The 13,795-nt window shown below is 36.0% G+C and overlaps 1 protein-coding gene across 1 annotated transcript in view; it reads right to left on the bottom strand.

Annotated features, from left to right (window-relative positions):
* Positions 1-12,234: 12,234 nt before the first annotated feature.
* Positions 12,235-13,795, bottom strand: part of PCDH17 (protocadherin 17) — a gene marked incomplete at its 5' end in the record, with an annotated part of 88,091 nt that continues 86,530 nt past the window's right edge. The window contains 1 exon segment of the mRNA XM_009884161.1: positions 12,235-13,460. Within this exon segment, the coding sequence (XP_009882463.1) occupies positions 12,778-13,460 (683 nt within the window).

Below are 13,795 nucleotides of genomic sequence, written 5' to 3' on the forward strand. Positions count from 1 at the left end.
TAAAGTAATAGTAGAAGCAGCACAGGAAGATTATTTTTCCTTCATTCGTTCTTCAGTATATGTGAGACATGACAGGATTCTATAAACTCACAAGTATTTACTCTTTAAGCTAATTCTGCAGTGTTGTAAAACAACATGCAAACTGCAGGCTAGAGAGAAATAGGAGAGTCAGCATAGCAAAACTCGATTAGAAAGTTTGATTTGATTATCTGTTCCTTATTTGCATCACACTGCTGTTTCACTCAGAGCTACCTGACTGGAATATTTTCACTGCAATCTGAGCGTGGAAAGTGAAGCTATCGGCAGAATAGCAGGCTGCAGGAAGCACAGCGTTTTATGCTGGAACATTCCGGCACGCTAATTGCTGCTTTGAAAACGATACTCCAAACATTTTCTTGCTTCATTTTCTCTCTTGGTTTTGATGGAAAATGTCCAGAAATAATGTGGTTGAGCTTGAAGATGAGAAATGGGAGACTGAGGGGCTGAAGGGTACCGAATGAGTGGATTGATGCAGTGTCTTAATGTGCTGGCCTTGAACTATACGAACTTGATAGTGAATTCAGCCAGATTAAGGAGAGTAAGAATCAATCAGTTTCTGATAGCTCTAAAAGTCACAATAAAGGGGAGATGGTTTTGTATTTATTGTCTAAGAGCTACACAGAAGACCCTCTTGTGCAATAATAATTAAAAAGACTCAACTAGAGAGGTTAGCTTGAAAAACATGGAACAAAAACACCTGACCTTTCTGTTCCTGGAAGAAAGCCCATTAGCTGAATGATTGATCTTGTGTTTAACTTTTTTCTTTTTTTCTTTTTTCCTCAGCATGTATTTCTCCTCTTGGTCTCATTCTCTACATTACATGAAACACCCCAAAATATATTTAGCCATTGGATACTTAGCCCGAATTGGGGAAGGATAAGTGGGAGGCTAATTAAAAAGTCCTGTTGTATTGATTTTCACTTTCAATAAGCTGCTTTTCGCCCTTCACATTCTAGCAGGACAGGCACCAGAAAATATGCTGCTTTTGATTATTTTTTAAATAAAAGGAAGAATCTGTATAGATTGTGTATCAATTTTTAAAACCTAAAGCCTGTTTCACTGATGCATGACTACCAAAAATAAATTAAAAATTTCAAGAATGTGACACCCCTCTGCTTCTGAAGTGTTGTAACAAGGAATGCTCTTTGCTGTCACCAGCCCTGACTTTGGATAAGCCTCTCTCATGCACACTGGAATCATATATAATGTAGATGAGATTGGTAGGGCCAGAAATCTTAATTTATTTATTGTATAAGTGCAATGCCAGCCACCTCCTGTTTTCATTTTACCAATCTAATGCCAGCCATTTCCTGTTTTCATTAGACCATTGTAATGTTAGACTCCTACTGTTCTCATTAGTGCAGGACTGTGTAATGGCAACCACCTCATGTTTTCATTATAACAAAACTGTATGGTGCCAGCTGCCACTTATTTTACTTTACAGAATAACATTTGAATGTAGTCCATACTCTTTCCAAGAGAATATATACAGAGATGTCAAGGACCTTAGAAGTTTAAGGTCCCTAAGAAAATTTTGGGAAACACCCTTTCTTGACTAGTTTGTTGCTGAAAGAATGGCAGAGAAATTATACAGTATACAAAGAGAAGAGGTTAAAGCTGGAGTTAACCTTCTGTGGAACATGGTTAAATTCCAGCAACTGCATTTCTGACCCGTAACCTGTCTGGGCTTCCAGAAGAAGATAAAAAGGTTGTTGTAGTAATTCAAGGTCTGGATTAGACTTTTAGGGAAATCCAAGTCAAATTCCTAGTTCCAGCATGTATTGCCTATGCATGCTACAACTGGTAAATTCTCAGTTTTATTACTCCAGCTTTGACTGGTCTGGAGATAATAAGATTTTTTTCTGTCCAAAATATTAGATTGTGGCTTTTTTTGTTTTGTTTTGTTTTGCTTTGCTTCTGTATTATCTATTCAATACAATTTTTTTCACTATTTATGACCAGTGTTTCAAAAGCAGCTGTGACTCCTTCTATGGGGTCTTCAAATTCTATTGTAATGATATCAAATAGTGTTAAGAACTGCATGATGTAACAGAAATCTTCCATTGAGAGATCTTAAAAATATAGCTTCTTTGAAAGATGGAAGGGTTCTGTTACTAAGGTGCAGTTAAGTTGTGGTTACATTCCAAAAGATTATGGCTATTTATTTTTTGAAGTAGGGAGCAGAATAACCCCACCCCCCCTCTAATTCTAAAAACAATAAAAGCATAAGTTGTTGTGAAAACAATTTTACTAAAAAGTTTTCTAGTTATTTACTAAAAGTTTTCATTTAGATATTCAGGTTTTTGCTGATATTGAACATTATAAATCTCAAAAAGAAACCCGGTGTCATTGCTCTGTAAAAACTATGTGACTGCCGCGTGGATGTCCTGTAATATCATTGCAAATAAATATCTGGTTTACGTAAGGGGACTGTGGCCTCAGGTCTATAATGAATGAATGAGCTGTGTTTTAGTCATGAGGCAGAGCCACCACATCTACGGGTACACATATATATGCTGTCTCGATTCTAAAGCCTTGGGAGCTTGAAGTGCTTGCTATCAGGACAAGAAAAAGCACCACAGTGAAGGCCCTTATTCTGTACCTGACCAAAATTATCAGTTCTGCACAGTGACTTTGGTTTTAATTATTCATGTGATTCCAGCTTGTCATGTTTTATCTGTTGTATGTTTTAATGATTTATAGCTTCACTGTAGCTTGTGAGGAGAGCAAAAAAGCTCTATGGACAGGTACCATGAAAATAAAATTTTACTGTTATTATAAATACTGGTACTTATATTCATTTCTCTGGAAGAAAACAGCACTTCAGAAGTATTTTTGTTCCACTCTTCCAGTCTTGATGGAAAAGTTGTGGTTTCAAGAGAAGGAAAGTGTTCTTTGTCATTCTCAGATTGCTGTATTATTAACATCACTGAATAGAGTAATTGACAGATGTGTATAAGTTTTGTTAAAATGATTAAAAGCTCTGCAAATCATAACCTGTCAGTGTTCCCCGGGAAACAAAGACCTTTCCATCTGTTAGGGGACTCTGTAAATGAATGTAATGAGTCACCTTTAAAATGACAGCTGTCACCCGTAGGATTTGAGCCTTGAAGGAAGTGCAAAAATATAATGAAATACGTATAAACTGTCGATCAAAAAATATCCTTAATTTGTTATTATTTTGATCACCTCACTGTGGGCAGGGTATAATAACTTGTAATTTGTCTGTGATCTCTAGTGTCTGGATTACGACCAAGTCAACAGAAAGATAGTTATGTTTAGTGAAGTTACAGTTTGATAAGGCACTATATGACTGCATATATCTTTGCACATTCTCTGTCACAGTCTTCACAATGAATAAAATTTTATGAGGATAGTGGCATGTGATAGCATCACATTTGAAAATTACTTCTTCTGAGCTGTGGAAACCAAATAAAACGGAAACTGAGGGATGGAACTGAGGGAGGGGGGGCATGGTGCACTTTTGTTTCACCTGCAAAGATGGTGCACCTGTACTCCCTTCCCCTTCAATATTTAAGTTGTCTTAGTAAAAGTAAGTGATTCGTCACTCCTTTGCTTGTACCATTGTTTCCCCTTTCTGATACATTATCTGAACTAACGCAGGTGGAGTCATAATGTTTTCTGTGAAACAAAATGCAAATTCTGCTATGCAAATGGACCATTAAGAACTGAATTAGATTAAGCAGTAGTGGTAAATCAGCAATTATACTGCTTTTTTTTCTTTTTCTTTTAAATAGCAAGATTCCATCACAAATAAAATCCAACAAGTCTGCAACACATGTTGTAGATAGTAATGCTAGTCACCACTAGAAGAGAAATCCTAGGGCTGCTGATGTGCTTTACTGACTCTAGTATACGTTTTACCACTGCTTTGTTGCAGTCTTTAAAGCTAAGGATGCTGAGCAAAGTGCTTTGAGTCGGTTGGAAACACAGTATATTAATTACAGCTCATAATAACTTCCATTTTTACATAAATGTTGCATAGTTGTGCATGTTATGCCAAATAAAATCCTCGGTATGGACATATAAATATAATAATTAAAGAAATCCCCAAACTGAGCAAACAGGTGGTTCTACAAACACAATTCTAACTGAATTTTATCTGGCTGCAAAAATGCATTCTATGCTAAACAACACATGCATTGAATGAGGATTGGTCTTTCTCCAGACCACCCTTCAAGGTTTGGGAATATGGACTAGCATTTTCTAGTATGCCTTACAAGCACTCAGGATGAAGGAAATAACGAAACTGTATAAGGAGATCTGGCATCCACTTACAAGGAGATATAGGATTCAAGATTTGGCAGCAGCACCTGGTAGCTCCTCACAGTTGTGTTGTCATTGCCCATAGAAGCTTGAATTTCTACCAGGCAGGAGACGATGTGAACAACACCTTAGACTAGAGGAATTACTGGTTATCAGCAGAGCTGTCTCAGGTTTACATTCCTGATCCTACAGTAGGCTTGGCAAACCTCCATGAAAGCTTTTTGAACAAGAGCATTTGATTCAGATGTCCTGCAATTGTTCCTACTTCTCCTACCGCTGCAGTAATAAGGTGGTTCCCTGACATTTCACCTCTGCTAAAGGCATAAGAAGTAACAGGAATTGAGAGTCTGCCCAAAGCATCATATTCTCTTTCCTCCTCTGTCTTGATTTCTGCCTCCAACTGCAATAACTTTTGCAGTTGTCATTGTTTTAAGCCTTAGCAGTCCAGAGAAGAACATTCATAAGTGCTGGAAAACGAATCTTTTTTAAAAAAGGTGATTTCCTTGGAAATTACAGCACTGAGTGGATTTACTAACATTCTACAGGTTTTATCTGGGGTTCTAGATTTTCCATTCCTCTCTCCTATTTTAGTCCACTGGAACAAGTATATTTAGAAAAGAACAATGGTGTATTTATAGTCATCAACAGGGTACTCAACTAGGTTGTGGAGGAAAAAATGTCCATGAACAAGGTTTTATTTGCCATTTTTCCTGTTTTTTTTTTCTTTTTTGTTCTGCAGACTACTTTTCAAAGCCTGTTACTTTTTAAAAAAGTAATTGTTCTTTTCCTTTTAAAGGATTGCTGTGTCTTACTTTGATGCATACAAAAAGATTAAGTCAACTGCATTGAGCGACAGGGAACGTGGTTCACTTACACTGCTGCAAGGAAGTGCAAAAATTATTATGGAAGCATAATTACCAACCTCTGGAGAGTTTACCAACCTACAGAAGAAGATGGCACGAAAGAAGCCCAGAGTTTGGATAGTGCCCTTATTCTGGAGCTTTCTATTACTACAGACTTTGAACTGAAGCAAAGCCTCAATGTTTTTAAGAAGCTTATCTTGTGGTCAGTGATAAAGGCTTATTAACAGTTGCTAATCTCTAAATCTCTTTTAGCACAATGTTACCATAATGTTATTAAAATAGTTTCACATGTATTCTTTTCTGCTGTATTTACTATATTCACTTATCTTATACAAATCCTTATTAAATGATATAGCAGTGGCTTATGTTCATTTTGTTCTCAATTTAGAATGAGACACAAGGGAATAGAAAATCATTCTTATAGTCAATACATCTTTAAACATAGAAAACCAAAGGGTATTCAGAGTAAATACAATTTCTCATCTGGTCTAAGACAGTCCCTAAACATGTACTTGTAATGAAATGCATTGTTGTGAACCATAATATAGTTAGAAGATATTAAATGCATTAGTTAGTTATCCAGAATATACATAGCGGGTGATTTTTTCTCATTATTTCAATTTAAAAAAAATCTAAAGAGAAATAATTTTCACTAAAGATGAAGTAGCTATATGTTTAATTACCAAGGAAACATCCTGTTTTAGAGCTGATGAGTTTATTAAGTGTGATACTCCTCTTAACAGGATCTCCCACCGAACTCACAATAGCAAATGAAGAATTTTTTCATAAAAAGGTGTTTTATTTGGAAAATAAAAATATTGTTTTAATATATTTTAGCAACTTTAATATGATCAAATTTTAAAACAAAGCATTTTAAGAAATAAATGGAGGTCTTATCTGCAAATATCATGATTAATATTTTTTAATTGTATGGTATCAACTGTGAAACCTCTGTGAAGACAGACAAGAAATCTGCTCGAAATTCTCTACATGAGATAAATTTGCAATGCAAAGTATTTTAAATGGACATACTAAAAAGAGGGAGTGGTAAATACTAAAAAGGGCATTTGCAGAAATCACTATAGCATGCAGCATCATAAAAGATGCCTGTTGTAAAAGGGTTAAAAATATAGATGCATGGAACATTTTCCTAAAGACAGTAATAACAGAAATAGATAAATGTAATTTTCTGGTGGTCAGACAGATATGGTGTTTCCATTTTAATGTTGATGCCAGCACAGTAATCCATTTTTTATCACTTTCAAATCAAAACACTGAAAAGAGTTCTGCATGTGATTGCCCCTAAAATGATGGAAAATTTGCAGTTATTACAAAATGTAATTGCAAATTTTTTAAGGAGTATTTCTTCTGGCAAACATATTACAAATATGTTTTCTGTAATGCACTAGCAATCAACTGAGTTCCAGATGCAACTTCAATGTTGTTTTTGACTTGGAAAAAGTTGAGGATAACTGATCCCTGGCAGCAGTTCGGTAGGTGCGCTTTAATAACAATTCCATAGAGTTCAAGGCACTAAATGCGATAAGTTTTCAGAAATTGAATTGTAATTATTCCATTTCTTAGTAGGTCAAAATCTAAATCTGTTGTCCAACAATCTATGTTTCAAACCATGTCTATACTTTTGCTTCTTACCAAGAAACATCACAGAATGTTTAAGGGCATTTTGGAGTCTTGACCAAACAAAAGGTATCCTCTCTAGCCCTAAAGGATTAGAGAAGCCTTAAAGAACCATGGAGGGAACCAAGTCAGAACACTATTTTCATGTTTAAAAATAACAAAGGGCCCACAATTTGACCAGCATATATTTAGGAAACAAAAAAAAAAAAAAACCAAAAAACAAAAAACAAAAAAAACCCAGAACCATACAGACAAAAACCACTTTAAAAATATATATTAAAAAGGAATTGGTCTCCCAATAAGAGAAAAATGTTTCCCCAAAACTTGAACTAAACATTTTTGTGAGCCATGCATTATAGGGAACCATCAGCAATAAATAAACCAAGATACTGTGCTCTCTTCCCTGAATCATAACATATGCATTATGGAATATACATCTCAGAAAATTCTTAGATGGCTCATTAATTCCCTGTTCCATTTCTGCATGCACTACTGATACTAAGGTGACCTTTCACAAATCAAGCTATACATACAGCAGAGAGCCATCGCTCCTTTCTACTAGAGAAATTTCATTTTTAGGGAAACATTACTAACTGAAGAAATAAGCTTTCAGCTGCTTTCATGTCTTAGACTCAATAAAGGATAAGGATAGGGTATTTATTCCATGAGTGAACACCCTGAAGCAGTTATACGTGGTTGGCTTAAAGGAGATCTAAGAATCTCTGTTTGACAGACTGGCCATTTTCCAAATGAGAAATCAATGACTCTGTATTCTGGGTAGAGAAAAGCCAGGATGGTTTATGACTTGTTCTACATATACTATGGATCCAGCCAAGCTCTGAATTACACACAGTTGAAGACAGCAAGACAGCAACATCCCATGTCCAATGAGGCCTTCAGCAGCATAAGGTACATTCTGGCAGGACTCTGCACAGACAGTGGCTTGCTAGATTTTGGAATTCAGCCTGTAGAAAGACAAATATATGTAGCAGGAAAAAGGGAAGAAAGCAAGAGGGGGTTTCTCTGCCTAGGATAGCCAGCTAAATAGATGCAGGCTGGTTTTGATTCTGGCAAAGACCTGCAGAAAACATGCAATGGGTAAAAGGTAATTTTTCCTGCAGGACTAGTATGTATCTTCTTAATACCTGCGGTATTCTGAACAAACTAAAATTTTAGTCAACTGTCAAAAGCAATGCAAATTTACTTAATTAGTCATAAAAAATCCCAAGCAAACAAACAGAAGAACCCCAAACCAAATCCCCCAACCACCCCAAAAATCTGGTGTGGAGGATTTACACTGTTTGGTATGTCATTTCTACAATCACACAGGAGCAGATAAAAAGGGCCACACACTCTGAGGGATTGATTTTGATGCTCAAACAGAACAAAAAACAAACAAACAAAAGAGGCTAATAAAAGTGTTAAATTATAACAACAAACTCAAAGAACCAGACATAGAACTTAGTCATATTTTTCCCAGCATTTTGTCACGTTGTCTACAGCAACATGAATAAAATTATTTACCTCTATTACTCAGGCTCTTCAGAAAGACACATTTAGGGAAAAAATAAAAAAAATAAAAAAAATCCAAAAACCCAACCCTTTACATTCTTCAGATTTTTTTTCTCCACTTGTATACTCAAGCAGTGTTTTGATCTTTCATGTTGGGCTAACAGTCTTTGAGAACTTATACCCTCATTTATAATGCTTTTGGTGAACTCACACCAGTGTACTAAACCAAACTATCCTTTATTCATCTCCATGTTTCTATGAGCAAGTAACAGCCTGTAGGGATTCAGCACATCAGCTGCTTAAAAGATAAACCTACCCAGCTTGATGAAAACTCTTCACCACCTTCCTGTTGAGAGAAAACAGTTACACATTTCTAATAAATGAAGCAGGAACTGTCATTTTTTTGGCAAACTGATAACTAGCTGTAACAGCCGCATTGCCACAAGTTGCTTTTCCAAAGTAATTACCATCAGGCTCCCTGTGGTATGCAGTGTTTAACACATTTCTTCTGTGTTAATGAATGCAAAAGCAGGCAACACCACTATTAGTAATTGCTTTTTATTCGTAGTCCTCATTTTCCAGAAAGGTCACATTAAACACAGCCATTAAACAATAGCGGTTGAGATAATCCATACAATGTATGCTGCTTTTGTTTGTTTTTTGTGTCATTCACCAGTCATTGGTGCAACTTTGAGCCATATGGGGAGACAGGGGCTGATAAATGCGAATGCCAACCTGTATCACAATTGGGCCAGAGAAGTCAAAACCTTAATCAGGTTTCATTCAATTACACTTCAAATCAACAAATCTTGATAGCCAAAACTCCCATTTGAATTAATGCAATAATAATCACTCCCTGATGTCAAAAGAAAGTAACTAAACAATAATGAGTGGGCGTATATTATGCTAGGCTTCAGACCCCTTCTTGACCTCAGCAGTTTCCCTTCCATTGGACAGAAGGCAGCTTGAAAGTTTATTTGAATGATGTATCTTGCTCCACTATGAGCAATGTTTGACTTCTAGGAGTAACTTGGACTGGGAAACCTATATCCTCAAGGGGCAAAACACTGTTCAGGAGAATCTCTTTCCTGATAAGTATGCCAAGAAAAAAGAAAAAGAAAAAAGTCCTGATTTGATTGGGCAATTGTTTAAGGAACTCCCAGTTGATGGCTTTCATTAATAAAAAAAGATATTGAACGCCTCATTTGCTTTTCACAGTGTATAGTACAATTTTATTAGTTACTTAGCTTGCCTCCCTTAACTCTGCCATTCTTTTTATAATCATGTGACAGATATTTTCTTTCAGTCTTATAAAACATGTATGTAAGGAATGAGAGAAATAACTCATAAACTTTATCTTTCATTGCTGCCTCTTTCTCCAGTGGTGACAGTAGAGGCACCACAGAGAAAAAATAATTTTTAAATTTCTGTGTGTGTTGTCCTTCCTTTATACACAATTGTGTTAATTTTGACTAAACCAGCAAAACTCACATTGTATAAGCTCTGCAGGTTTATTGGTTTGTTATGTATCCATTCCAAATTGTGAAACAGATTTTTTTAACCTGGGATATCCTTATTGGAAGCAGTATGCCAGAGATCTACAACAAAAGGCAGTTGTCAGCCAACTTAAATAAAAGCAAGAATTCCTAAACTCTTCTATAAAGCTGTGAGTCATGAATTCTGAATTACCTCAGAGTGGTAAATAAATAATCACTACTAAATACAGATAATGTGTTAAACAGCTAAAGCTAGTAAATCACTAGTGACAGAGAGCCTTAAGGTAAATTCCTCTTACACTGGCACAGCCCTTTCTCAGAATGTTGTGGTTTTATGTCTGCAGAAACATACATGAATTGTACAATTGGTTACTCAGTGTTAAAATCATTTATAAAATACACAAATCTCCATCACTTGACTGCATTTACATACTGGCTTAGATTTCGCTGAATAATGGATCTCACTGGCAGGGCTAAAGACTTGGTGCACAGACACTGAAGTGATGGGCACCACAGAAATACATATAAAAGACTGATCAAACAATAAGAAATCCTCTCCACTATGGAATTTCAAGCTATCAAGCTATCAAGCAAAACCAATCTCAGGTCTCCTGGCCAAAAAAAAAAAAAAAATAAAAATTATATAACACAGACAACACCACACTTTAGATACATAAATTGTCCAAAACATGGAGAGTAGCTTAATAAAACATGTACAAGATCCTTTTTTTACATGTAATTGTAGACTTTTTTAACAGGAGGAGCTAAAAGCAAACTGTCAGAATGGTTGTGTCTCAAAGACAATTCATTGTAGGACTGACTAGCTAAAATCACCATTTAGCAGCAATCCCAACATCAAAACAGGCTGTTGGGTCAACTTTCTTTCTCAAACTGATGAAAACTATGGCTTCATGGGATTTCAGATTGCCAACCTCTTTTATATATGTTTGTATAGTACAGATTAAATTTAATAAACCAAATACAACATTTTTAAACAATGTGCCGTAGTGGTATTTCTAACAGAGTATCTGAAGTATGTAAGGGACAAATCCTGAGGTAAACATTTTATTCTTCTGCTTCTTCTTGCTCTGTGCAAGTTCATTTTGAATGTGGGTTGTTTTTTCAACTTTCATCTGAAGGCAATTTTGAATTTTTCAAATGCAATAAAAGCACCCTTGGAAAAAATAATAAAAAGTAGAAACTATATCCCAAGTTATTCTGCAAATACTTTTCAGAACAAATGAAAACCAAACTAAAAACATCCTCCATAATAAGTGGTGTGTATCTAGAACTGCAATAAGCAATTGCGCATTCTAAAGAATCAGATAAAATACTGCCCATGCCACATTGGCACTGACATGTTTTTCAGCTCTATGAACTTAATAGCAAAGCTTTGAAAATGGTGGCATCTCTTAATCAATTGAATATTCTACATTAAACAGGATCGCTGCATGTGTTTGTTACAAAACAAAACAAAACACACACACACAAAAAAAAAAAAGCCAACCAAGGAGGTTCCAGATGTTGGTTCGAGTGTAATTTTTGTTATTAAATATGGGTTTGCGATAGAAGCTTCTACAAGGACTTGCACATAACCATGACTGATGGATGTATTTGTAGGCTTTTCAGTTAGCTCCATCAGCTCACTCAAACACATTTTGAACAGATTATGTACTGCAGTACTTCGTAGACCATACATTAAACAAGAGACTTTGCTCTGAGGCGCTGCTTCCCACAATCCATGGGGAAAAGGAAGCAGGAAAAAACAAAACTCATAGAGTTCGACAGCTACCGAGGCAACACTTGCCATTTACAATATAAGCCCAAATATTTTTGCAACACAACTATATATTAATTTAATAAAATACACAATATAGCTCTTATACACTCAACAATTTGGCTCATATGCACTGAATCTGCAATAAATCAATAAAAATATGTCATTTGATGTAAACACACTGAATCTTCTTACATTTGCACATTTAAATGATCACGTGATTTTTGTGGATGTCTAAGACATTTTCACTTTCCTGAGCTATTTTAGTGTCCAAAAATGAATAAAAAAGTGTTAATAATGTTAATTTCTTTTGTGTATACCCTTAAAGGTAACTATATTTTTTTTAACCTTTATTTTACTTCTTTTTTTTTAAAACTTACTGCTAACTATTTATAGTTTTGTTGGACACTAAAACGCTAAATAGATATTAAAATCTTTTTCTTTTTTATCAAGTGAATTAGCTTATGTGTGTGCAGGACAAGATGGACTATATCATTTTACATTTAACCTTAATATGATATGAAGTGTTTTACTAATGATCAGGATATGTTTCGTTGAAGAATGAGCTGGAATGGTTTTTTTTGTTTGTTTTCTTGTTCTTTTTTTTTTTTTTCCGTATTTGTGGCATATAACTTTGTACATAAATGTTTACCACAAATGAATGTTAATGTTTGGTGTCACTTGGACTACTACAAGAACTCTTTTTAGGACTTTCAGAAGAAGCCTGTGGTGACTGCTGGAAATCCACCACAGATCAGAATTATTCAACCCTGTTTTTCTTGGGGTTTATACGTAAACAGTAAAGTCAGCATCAGCTATTGAGGACAGTCTTAAAGTATCAGACGTATTTCCATTCCACCTTTCTCACACCTTCCTATCAGATTGTCAAAATGGCACTGTCTTTCCTTCTTTCATTTTGTTCTTAGTGTACTTGACTCTGTCCTAATGAAAGCTTGGTCAAAATGAAACCAGTGTTATCTGTCAAAAAGAAAGAGCAGTGAAAAGAACATACTTGTGGGCACTTCAGATGTTCACTAAAAGCCTTAAAGCAGCATTGGTCTTCCTTCATTCCTGTAAATCTGTTAAAACCAGGGGATTTATTTATTCATTTACTTTTAATCAGCAGAAGAGGAACGTAACTGCCAGCCTGTCCTTATTTCCCCCCTCACTTTCGGACGGCCACAGGGTCGCTTCCCCGACAGTCCTGCAAGAGCTTGTCTATTTCTCTCACAACTTCCTCGGCATCCACCGACTCCCTACCTAAATCCCGGGCTGAACGGTCTAACTGCTCCAGAACAGAGTCCATCTCACTCGAGTCTCGGCTCACTCGGGAATGCACATCTGCAAAGGCCCTAGCCATCTGATCTGATGCAATGAAGGGAGCGTCTTTTGACTGTTTACTAGGCGATAGATACTGACTGTCAGTTGACAAGTACTGGCTGCTTGGTTCAGCCAAGGCTCCTGATTTCACTTCACAACCATCCAGTGGTCCTTTTGTTGAGGTGCAAGGCTCAATGCATGTCTTGGTTGGGCTGCTCGATGCTGAGGGAACCTCCTGAAGCAGAGGACTCAGGGCACGTTTGGCTTTTAAGTAAGGTTTAACATTGGCAATGAGAATAGTGTGCTCTCTCTTGTCTTTCCCAAATGTACAAAAAGTCTTTTTCCCAGTGGGATTCACAGTTTCGTATGTCTCAGTCTCAACATTAGCTTCAACTGTGGGTACAAAGAGATTTGTGCGATAATCTGCATTCTCAGCCTGACTGGCTGCAGGGAACTGTGGCATCCAACACCTGTCAGAATGACCAAGCACTCTGCATTCATCTGTGCAGTTAACACATTCTTCTTGCTCTGTAAAACAAAGGAGAAAGAGAAAAAACTCTAATTATAAGTGGGTTTCTTTAAACTAATGGATAGGCTATGATCAACACATGACGGGCTTACTTGACATCTGATTTCTTAATTATGGAGAAAAAGAAGAAGCTATAATTAAAATATTTCAGAAGGATTGCATAAACCTGTTAGTTGAGACAATAGATTTATTTAACTCTGTTCTCTACGTATTAAAGCATTCACACAGCCCAATGGAAGTATAAAGGGGTCATTAGAGAATCATTCTCAGTGGAATTGAGCTTCATCTGTAAACTAATCTGCTGTAGAAATCTGTTAGGCTTTGTTCTGTAAAA

Source organism: Charadrius vociferus, unplaced genomic scaffold, assembly GCF_000708025.1.
Source record: "Charadrius vociferus isolate BGI_N301 unplaced genomic scaffold, ASM70802v2 scaffold314, whole genome shotgun sequence".
Lineage (NCBI taxonomy): Eukaryota > Metazoa > Chordata > Aves > Charadriiformes > Charadriidae > Charadrius > Charadrius vociferus.